At 42.8% G+C, this 10,176-nt stretch overlaps 1 protein-coding gene across 1 annotated transcript in view; it reads right to left on the bottom strand.

The window, feature by feature from the left end:
* nup210 (nucleoporin 210) overlaps positions 1-10,176 on the bottom strand; it is a 179,351-nt gene that overhangs the window by 131,786 nt on the left and 37,389 nt on the right. The window contains exons 4-5 of the mRNA XM_070895346.1: positions 9,821-9,917; positions 3,455-3,605 (exon numbers count right to left, since the gene is read on the bottom strand). Coding sequence (XP_070751447.1) covers positions 3,455-3,605; positions 9,821-9,917 — 248 coding nt within the window. The remainder of the gene's footprint in view (positions 1-3,454; positions 3,606-9,820; positions 9,918-10,176) is intronic.

Below are 10,176 nucleotides of genomic sequence, written 5' to 3'. Positions count from 1 at the left end.
GGTTTTATGAAAGGGAAATCACATTTGACAAATTTGCTGGAGTTCTTTGAGGATGTAATAAGCAGGGTGGATAAGGGGGAACCAGTAGATGTGGTGTATTTGGATTTCCAGAAGGCATTCGATAAGATGCCACATAAAAGGTTACTGCACAAGATAAGAGCTAACGGCATTGGGGGTAATATATTAGCATGGATAGAGGATTGGCTAACTAACAGAAAACAGAGAATCGGGATAAATTGGTCATTTTCCAATTGGAAATGCTAACTAGTGGGATGCCACAGGGATCGGTGCTGGAGCCTCAACTATTTACAATCTATATGAATGACTTGGATGAAAGGACTGAGTGAAATGTAGCCACGTTTGCTGATGATACAAATGGGTGGGAAAGCAAGTTGTCAGAAGGACACAAAGAATCTGCAAAAGGATATAGACAGGCTAAGTGAGTGGGCAAATATTTGGCAGATGGAGTACAATGTGCGAAAGTATGAGGTTATCCACTTTGGCAGGAAAAATAAAAAAGCAAATTATTTAAATGGAGAAAGATTACAAATTGCTGCAGTACAGAGGGATCTGGGTTACTTGTGCATGAAACACAAAACGTTAGTGTATAGGTACAGCAAGTAATCTGCAAAGTAAATGGAATGTTGGCCTTTATTGCAAGGAGGATAGAGTATAAAAGCAGGAAAGTCCTGCTACAACTGTATAGGGTATTGGTGAGACCACACCTGGAGTACTTCGTACCATTTTGGTCTCCTTATTTAAGGAGGGATATACTTGCGTTGGCGGCAGTTCAGAGAAGGTTCACTTGGTTGATTCCTGAGAAGAAGGGGTTGACTTATGAAGAAAGATTGAGTTGGTTGGACCTATATGAATTGGAGCTTAGAAGAATGAGAGGTGATCTTATTAAAACTTTTAAAGATACTGACGGAGCTCGACAAGGTAGATGCAGAGAGGATCGTTTCCACTTGTGGGGAATCTGGAACCAGGGGGAAAAGCAAAGTTTAAGAATAAGGGGTCGCCCATTTTGAGCTGAGATGAGGAGGAATTTCTTCTGAGGGTCGTAAATCTGTGGAATTCTCTGCCAGAGAGAGCTGTGGAGGCTGGGTCATTGAATATATTTAAGATGGATATAGACAGATTTTTGAACGTTAAGGGAATGAAGGGTTATGGGGAGCGGGAAGGGAAATGGAGATGAACCTAAGATCAGATTAGCCATGATCTTATTAAATGGCGGAGCAGGCTCGTAGGGCCAAATGGCCTAATCCTGCTCCTATTTCTTATGTTCTTAATGTGGTCTCCTGCACTAGTTTCAATTGCCCAAGGGGGGCCAGAGAGGAATTTCTCCAGATTTCTTTCCCATTTCCCGAATTGGCCTTCGATTTTTAATCTGTTTTTTTGCCTCTTCCAGGCTGCTGGTGGGTAGATGGTGTATAATCATGTGCGAAAGGCTTAATGGACCATATGGTATTTTCCTGTCATTTTCATATACGCTTTGTAAGTTCACACATTTAATCAATATGGGTATCTTGTAGAATCCCTGTGATGTACCAAGATGAGTCAATTTATGTCAATTAAAAACACAGCTAATTGCACATGCGTGGAAGAATTCATGCCGAAATTCATTGAGAATAGAATAGAAAAGGTGAGGAATGTGACTGGTGAAATTCAGGACTGAAGTGAGTCTCAATACTCAGTAATTCTCCTCATGCAAGCGAGTGTAACAAGAGAAGAACAGCCAAAAGTTACACTAATATTAGAGTACAAGAACGTGAATCTCTCTCTAGAATGTCCAAATAGTTCCCCAACTACTTTAGTTAAGGGGAGATGAATTAAATGGATCTCCCCTGCATCCTCCAGAGGATTGTTACAGAAAGAAAATGTAAGTCAACTGTTGCCACCTTTATTGCACCAAATAACCAAATTAACATTAAAAAAGCATGGAACAAGACCATTTTCATCAAGCCTTCACCTTCCCTGAACCACATACCACCCACAGCAAAATTTTCTGTAAATATTCTCCTTGTAGTTATGTGGATCAGGCTTCAAACAAATGCAAGTGGGGATGAGGGAGTTCCTTCTGATTTGTGTCCTGTGGTTGCATTCACAGACCTATTTAAATAGCCAAGTTATCCATTCTTGGTATTTTAAAAACTGAGATCATGTGCATTTAGTTTCTCCTCCAATAGAAAAAGTCAGTTATGTGAACTTCTTAATTTAAAACTCAAAGCCCCAGAATCATCCTCTTGACTATATTTTGAAACTGGCAGATTAAGTCAATGTCTTTTTGAAGGTGGCATACTTAAACATCACACAGTAATCGATACACGACTTCACCAATAAGCTGTACAAAAATTAGTTGAACTTGTTCCAATTTATGGTCAAATGTCATTGAGATGATCCTAAAACACGATTAGCCATATTGCAGCTAATGCATAGTCTCACTGAATTCAGTTTTCAACTTTTGCTAATTGACACATCATCTTTGCACACATTGCTTTTCCTGTTCCAAGGTGTTTTAACATACATTTATTGTAATCAAAAAATCTATCCGACTCTCCTTAGCACACTCACTTCATTGGTTCAAATCGCTTTAACATCGACTGTTATTCTCGCCATACAGATTAGTAATTTGTTTTAATTAATTATCATCCTCCATGTCATGTACATGGAAAATGTACAGCAGGGGACAGAGTACAGATGCTTGATGGTCACTGTCCTCTGGGTTGTTTTTTCTATTTAGTTTGTTAGCTTGTTTTCTGTTAACTCTGTTTTCAATCCAATTTCCCATTAAATGTGTAGCACAGAACTACTTTCAACAGCTGTTTCACATACTTGCTGATAAAATACTCTGTTTATAGTACAGGATAGTGTCATTGGCAGAAAGGAGCAAACAGCGACATTAAAAATCCACTCATCTCTATGCTGGTAATTCAGTAGTTCTATCAATACTTACTGGAACAGCATTTCCTTCACCATTACTTAACTTATGGGGAAATAAAAGTGTATTTAAAAAAAAAATCTGCAATGCACTAAATTACGTGGTTCACCCAGAATCATGAGATGATAGAATCATTAACCCTTCAGTATAGGAAGCAGGAATACACACGTGGATAAGCTGGTATTTACTATGTTTTACTGCTACTGAATTCACTGCTTCAATGCTGGAAAAAAATTTTTAAGAGCTTCAACAGTTGCTTCCAAGGTTTCTATACCTGCTGAAAGGAAGGGTTTTGATTGAGGCATTGTTTTAAAAAGTGCAACATTTATAGGGACGAAATCAGAGCAAAATGATGGGTTTCAACCTCATTTGCAACAATGAATTGTGCATAATGACAATTTCAACAATGGCAAAAGAAAGTATAGAAGTAGCTTGCCTGCCTCTTACACTCATAGCATTAGAAAACTTAAAATAATGGGGAAAAAATAACTTGCAAATGCATCAATGTTAAATTACCTTGTAAATTGCTTCTTGTATTCGGCCTTTCAACTTTGAGTTTCCTGTCTTCATCCCAGACACCAAAACTGTATCTCCTTGTTTGCCATGTTTCTCCATCTCGGATATGTAAGTTGGTGGAGTGTAGGTAGATTCAGAAAACTTGAGTATCCTGCAACAAATTGTCACCATGCTATTTACTCAAAACATTAGTTCTTTATTGTGGAGAAATATAAAGACAGACAAAAGTAGCAAGAACAGTTCATATCAGCTGGCTCATTTATACAAAATATTTGGCTCATAATAGCTGGCCCCGTATCACCACCTCTGTGCTATTTCTGATACAAGACAATAAACTAAATGCCCAGTTTCAGACTCCCAAATCTGCTCCCAAATTTCCAACAATGGTTTGATGCTTCACAGCTTTTAGTGGATTGGGGAAGAATAGTGAGGGGGAGGTAAAAGAAAGAGATGCTTACATCATCCAATGTAAAAAATCTAACCTTCAGGAACTAAAACATTTTGTAAATCTTGTTTGAGTTGTTATCACCATGGCAATACTACACAGCATTTATTAAAAAGCAAATATTAAGTCAATGGGCCAGAAATGGAACTTTTGGCGACATCGGCATTTTTCGCCAAATATACCATTAAAAATACCGATATTTAGTAAAGGCCTAAAATCGGCAAAAAATGCGCCAGACTGTAAAAAGCGGCATTGCACGAGGATTCGCGGTGGAAACCGCTAAGAAGACAGGCCCTGGGAGGAAGAAGAACACAAAAAAATTGCAAAAAGCAAAAAATCAAAAATCACAGAACAATCCAGCAAGTCGCAGAAAAAGAATTAAAAAATAAAAACTTTTTTTTGCAGGCCTTCATACTTAGCGCTGTTTCTGGGGTTTTCTTGGGTGGTATTTTTTCTCCTAACTACGGGTGCGCCGAATTTTAAGTGTTCACATTTTTTTTTGGTGTTGCAAGATGGTGGTCCGCTTTTCCGCGGTATTTCAAAACCACCGTCGCACAACTTTGGCGTATCTTTTACCGACAAAAAAGGTGAAATATCACCAAAAAAAACGAGCGCAGGGCTGGTCAATTTCTAGCCCTATATGCATTCTATATGAATCGCAAGCAAAGTCACAAATATTAAAACTGAAACATTCATATGGCGTGTGAAGGGAATCACTGGTCACTCATCTTCCAAGAAGCCAAGTGGTATATAATACTGTGCACTCCTATACCATTATTATAAGTTATACCCAGCAAGATAAATGAACACTTCGTAAAAACAAACATGTTCAAATGGGAGTAAATATACCTTCTTATAAATCTACTAAGCTCCACTGAGCAGATGTACCTCACTCAACAGTAGAGGACCAATGCACTGACAGACAGAAGCAGAATCAAGTACTGCCTACAAATGTGCATTTAAAACACCGGACAAATTTCATGATGGATTCACCAGAGGGAGGGAAAAAGCAGCATCCAAAACAAATCCGACACCAGCCTGACTGCTCCAAGACCCTCTGCCCTTCCGTTTAGTAAAGTCTTTGCTTAAGAATTCATAGCAATACATCGCTATTAAGAACTAGTTGGTTTATTAACAAAAGGTTTAACAATCACATTACACATTACCACTTCATCCACCAGGCGCACAACCACCTGCCTTGTCATGGAGCCCCTGAACCCAACTGACTGGGGTTTTATTGAGTCTTGTGAACATCACGTGACTGGCTAAGCCACTCACAACTCAACAGCTTTACAACTATTAAGTTGAACGTTTAAATCAAGTACCTTTTTTTTTTAAATAAAAAGGCACTAGAACACATAAATCCAAATTAACTTGGGAACTTTATCAAATTAAATCAAAATCATGTTCCCGGGGGTGATGATGCAATCCAGTCCCTCCGGTGTCCAATTCTCGCGGAAGGCCACGAGCGTACCGGTGGGCACCTCGTGCTCTATCTCCAGGGACACCCTGGCTCGGAAGTAACCGCGAAGAGAGACAGGCAGTCGGGTTGAACGACCCCCTCGACCGCCCGCTGCCTGGACCAGTTGATGGCCACCTTGGCCATGCCCAGGAGCAGTCCTATGAGGAGGCCTTCCGACTTGCCCGTTCCCCTCCGCACATGGTGCCCAAAGATCAGGAGCACGGGACTGAAGTGCAACCAGAAATTGAGGAGCAGCCCCTTCAAATAACGGAACAGGAACTGCAACCTCGCACATTCCATAAAAACATGGAACACGGACTCTTCCAGACCGCAGAAATTGCAGGTGGTCGGGGTGCCCATGAACCGACTTAAAAATTTATTGCACGGGACTGCTTTGTGCAACACCCGCCAGGCCAAGTTCCCAATAAATAAGGGGAGGACTCCCACTTAGAGTGCACTCCATTGGGGACCCCTGCCTCCTCCAGAGGGCAGGATGGTGCACCATGGCATGTCTGGATGGCAGACGAGGATGGCAAGGTGGAGAGTGTGCTGGAACAGCCTGTACAGGAACACCCTCCACGCAGAACTGAAAGGCACGGAGGGGATTTCCCCGAGGAGGCTCAAGTTGTGAGCCGCTAGCTCCTGAGGGAGATTTCGGGGCTTGGCGCGATGAGGAATTCCATCTGGACGGGGGTCAGTTCAGACGTGATCTCCCCACATGCTTGAGCCTCCTTGACACACCTAACGGAGTCAGGGCCCAGTGCTGTTTTTAGCGACTCGATGGCATTGGCCGCGCGTCAGACGTCAGCCCAGAATAGGCGCCATGCCAGCTCTACAACTCTTTTGTTGAGAACAAAAATAAACATTAAATCAAGTGCCCCCTTATTAAAGGGGGGGACACTCCAAACAGTTTTCAAGTGCCCTTTTTTTGTTTTTTTTGGTGGCACTTCAACCACAAATTATACAAGTGCCCCCTGGCCAAAAGGGAGGGGGACACTAAAACCCGGCAATAAAACAAATTAAACGTTAAAACATTTATAAAATCAAATTAAAATTTGGTTGCCGGGCGTGATGATGCACTCCAGTCCCTCCGGTGCCCACCTCTCGCGGAAGGCCGCGAGCATACTGGTGGACACCGCGTGCTCCATCTCCAGGGACACCCTGGACCGGATGTAAGAGCGGAAGAGAGGCAGGCAGTCGGGCTGAACGACTCCCTCGACCGCCCGCTGCCTGGACCGGCTGATGGCACCCTTGGCCATGCCTAGGAGCAGTCCTACGAGGAGGCCTTCGGACCTATCCGCTCCCCTCCGCAAGGGTGCCCAAAGATCAGGAGTGTGGGACTGAAGTGCAACCAGAATTTGAGGAGCAGTCCCTTTAAATAATGGAACAGGGGCTGCAACCTCGCACATTCTGAAAAAACATGGAACACGGATTCCTCCACACCGCAGAAATTGCAGGCGGCCTGGGAGCCCGTGAACCGACTTAAAAGTTTATTGCACGGGACTGCTCCGTGCGCCACCCTCCAGGCCAAGTCCCCAATAAACAGTGGGAGAACTCCCGCGTAGAGTGCACTCCATCGGGGACCGCTGCCTCCTCCGGACGGCAAGATGGTGAGCCATGACGTGTCTGAACGGCAGACAAGGATGGCAAGGTGGAGAGTGTACAGGAGCAGCCTGTACAGGAAACCCCTCCACGCAGAACTGAAAGGCACAGAGGGGACTTCCCTGAGGCGGCTCAAGTTGTCAGGCGCTGGCTCCCGAGGGAGGTTTCGGGGCTTGGCGCCAATGAGGAATTCCATCCAGATGGGGGTCAGTTCGGACAGGATCTCCCCACATGCTTGAGCCTCCTCGACCTAATGGAGTCAGGGCCCAGCGCTGTGTTTAGCGACTCGATGGCATTGACCGCGCGTCAGACATCAGCCCAGGATCGGCGCCGTGCCAGCTCAACAACTCTTTTGGGGGGGGGGGGAACAAAATAAACGTTAGATCAAGTGCCCCCCCACCGATCTGGGGGACACTCCAGACACTTAACTGCCCCCTTTTTTTTTTAATAAATGTTTTTTTTTCAACAGCTCTACAAATCTGTGAGCATACTCACACTATTGATCGTCTTAGAGTCCACTGAATCTAAGATGTTCTGTTCACCAGTGCCTCATTCACAAATATTCAAGAGTGTGGAGCAAAAACCACTTGCAATAAAAAAACTCAAGAGTGCACAACAACTTAGTTATATAGTGCCTTTAATGTAATAAAAAGCGACCCAAGGCGCTTCACAGGAGCGTTATCAAAACATTTCGACACAGCCATATAGAAAGATGATAGGGCAGAAGACCAAAAGCTTGGTCGAAGAGGTAGGTTTTAAAGGCACGTCTGAAAGGAGAAGAGAGAAGTGGAGAGCAAAGTGATTTAGGGAGGAAATTTCAGAGCTTTGGACCTAGGCAGCTGAAGACATGACTGCCAATGGTGGAGCACTTAAAATCGGGGATGTTCAAAAGGCCAGAAGAGAAGGCGCACAGAGGTCTTGGGGAATTATAGGGATGGAGGAGATTAAAGAGGGGCGAGGCTATGGAAGGATTTGAAAACAAGGATGATAACTTTAAAATTGAGGCGTTTCTTAACTGGGAGCCAATTTGGTGTGAGTTAGCACACGGGCAGCCGAGTTTTAGATGACCTCAAGTTTATGCAGGTAGAACTAGGGAGGCTGGCCAAAAGTGCATTAAAATAGTCAAGTCTAGAGGTGATAAAGGCATGGATGAGAGTTCCAGCAGCAGATAAGTTGAGGTAAGGGCAGAGACAGGCGGTATTACGAAGGTGAAAATGGGCAATTTTAGTGATAGAATGAATGAGGTAGGAAGCTCAATTCATGATCAAATATGACACCAAGATTGCGAACAGACTTGGTCAGCCTTAGACAGTTGCCGGGAAGAAAGATCGAATCAATAGAAAGGGAATTGAGTTTGTGTCGTGAACCAAAGTTAATGGCTTTGGTCTTCCTGATATTTAAGTGAAAGAAATTTCTACTCATCCAGTGTTGGATGTCGGACAAGCAGATCAATAGTATAGAGACGGAGGGTTCGAGAGAGGTGGAGGAGAGGTAGAGCTGGGTATCATCAGTGCACGTATAAACTCATTGTGTTGCCAGATAATATCATCGAGGGTCAGCATGTAGATGAGAAATAAGAGGGGGCCAAGGATAGATCCTTGGGGGACCCAGGAGGTGACACTGCGGGATTGGGAAGAGAAGCCATTGCAGGTGATTGCATATATTCTGCAAGCTTACCCATTTGAAACTGGAATATTTAAACAGGGATCATGATCTATGAGTGAATAACAGAAAGAAGGGAGTGAGACAGCAGCAATGAACTCGGGTGTGCTAAGACTCATCTAGCATGGAAGCGGAGGCTGCCATTTACCATCTATGAGTAGCGTCACTGTCCTGATGAGAACTGCAGTATCAGATGGGAGTGTTGCATTGCCCAAATGTCTGGTACATTGACTGTCCTTTTAATAACCACATGAGCCATTCGTGTATAGTGACAGAGGTTTAGAAAGTAACAGCGCTTTCCTGAATGATAAAGCTAGATGCAGAATAATTCTATCAGAGCATACGTGGAAAGCACTTGCAGATGATATGAATATAAACACTTCCTAATGCTTCCTGTATAATCTGTCAAGGATAAATAGTTCAGAGACTGGTTCCTTTGCACTGGCTTTTTAAAAAGCAAACCCATCTGCCCATTTCAGCCTGAATGATCTCAATGAGGAGTTGCAATCTTAGTCATTTCACCCTTCCTCGAGCTCAATGAATGAATTTGCATGAGGCAAGGCATGTCAAATCAAATGGAAAACACCCGGTGTAACAACTGACAGTGGAAAACAGAGTGCTCCATCACATAATTTAGAACCTATATGTCAAGACCCTCAAATTCCACTGGAACAAAAATAGCATTTCAGACCAAGAGACTGAAACAAACTGGACAGGATAATTTTGGGCAAAATATTTTTCACTTACAAGTGTTGATTGCTTTATGACCGATAGGGTTGGCAGGAGAAAAAGAATTATGATGGCAGACAACGCTTTCATAAAAGACACAGGCTGAAAAATCTCCCAGACTTGAGTAGCCTTTCAGATTCCCCAGATTGGTTTGGCCAAGTACAAGCAGTATAAAGATTGCATCATCTTTCTTGAATATTGGTTAAAACACTACACAGCCATTTCAGAACTGGTTAAAATATTACAAGTTTATGTAATATCCTCTCTTATATAATTTGTATAAAGTGTGAAACAATTTTAGCTGGATCAGCTGCTTGAAAGGCAGTGTTATCTATAACTCGTGAAAGAAAATAGCAATGTAAAAATACAGGCTTGTTCTATTTTGCTGTGCTGTAATGATGCTGCTAATAAATTAGCAATGAAAAGGATTTTAAACATTAATATCTGATAAATCCAGACTACCTACCGCAATGCATTATGGGAGTCTGAGTATCCAGCAGCCTCTGTATCCTTCACTATATTCCATTCAAACACTAATCCTGCCAATGTGCTGAAGGTGTTGCCTGTGAAATAAAGAGGATGTGTATCTTAGTGTCTGCACCACAATTTAATTTGCACAGCAGCTGTAGCAAACTGATCGGTGATAGTGACCGGTGTCCATTTCATGACAGTCTGAAAGCTAGTGTAAAATAATTGTTTTTTTTAAATCAAATGGAATAATACATCGCATCAAAATACCACTGCAATATAATCTTATGCAACGACATGAGGAACACTGCTCGCTGAAGGGAGGGGATGGTGCGGGGCAATGGAAATGCTACC

This window comes from Pristiophorus japonicus, chromosome 12, assembly GCF_044704955.1.
Source record: "Pristiophorus japonicus isolate sPriJap1 chromosome 12, sPriJap1.hap1, whole genome shotgun sequence".
NCBI classification, from domain to species: Eukaryota; Metazoa; Chordata; class Chondrichthyes; family Pristiophoridae; genus Pristiophorus; species Pristiophorus japonicus.
Note: the sequence above shows the minus strand (reverse complement) of the source record. Positions and strands in the feature narration are given on the sequence as shown.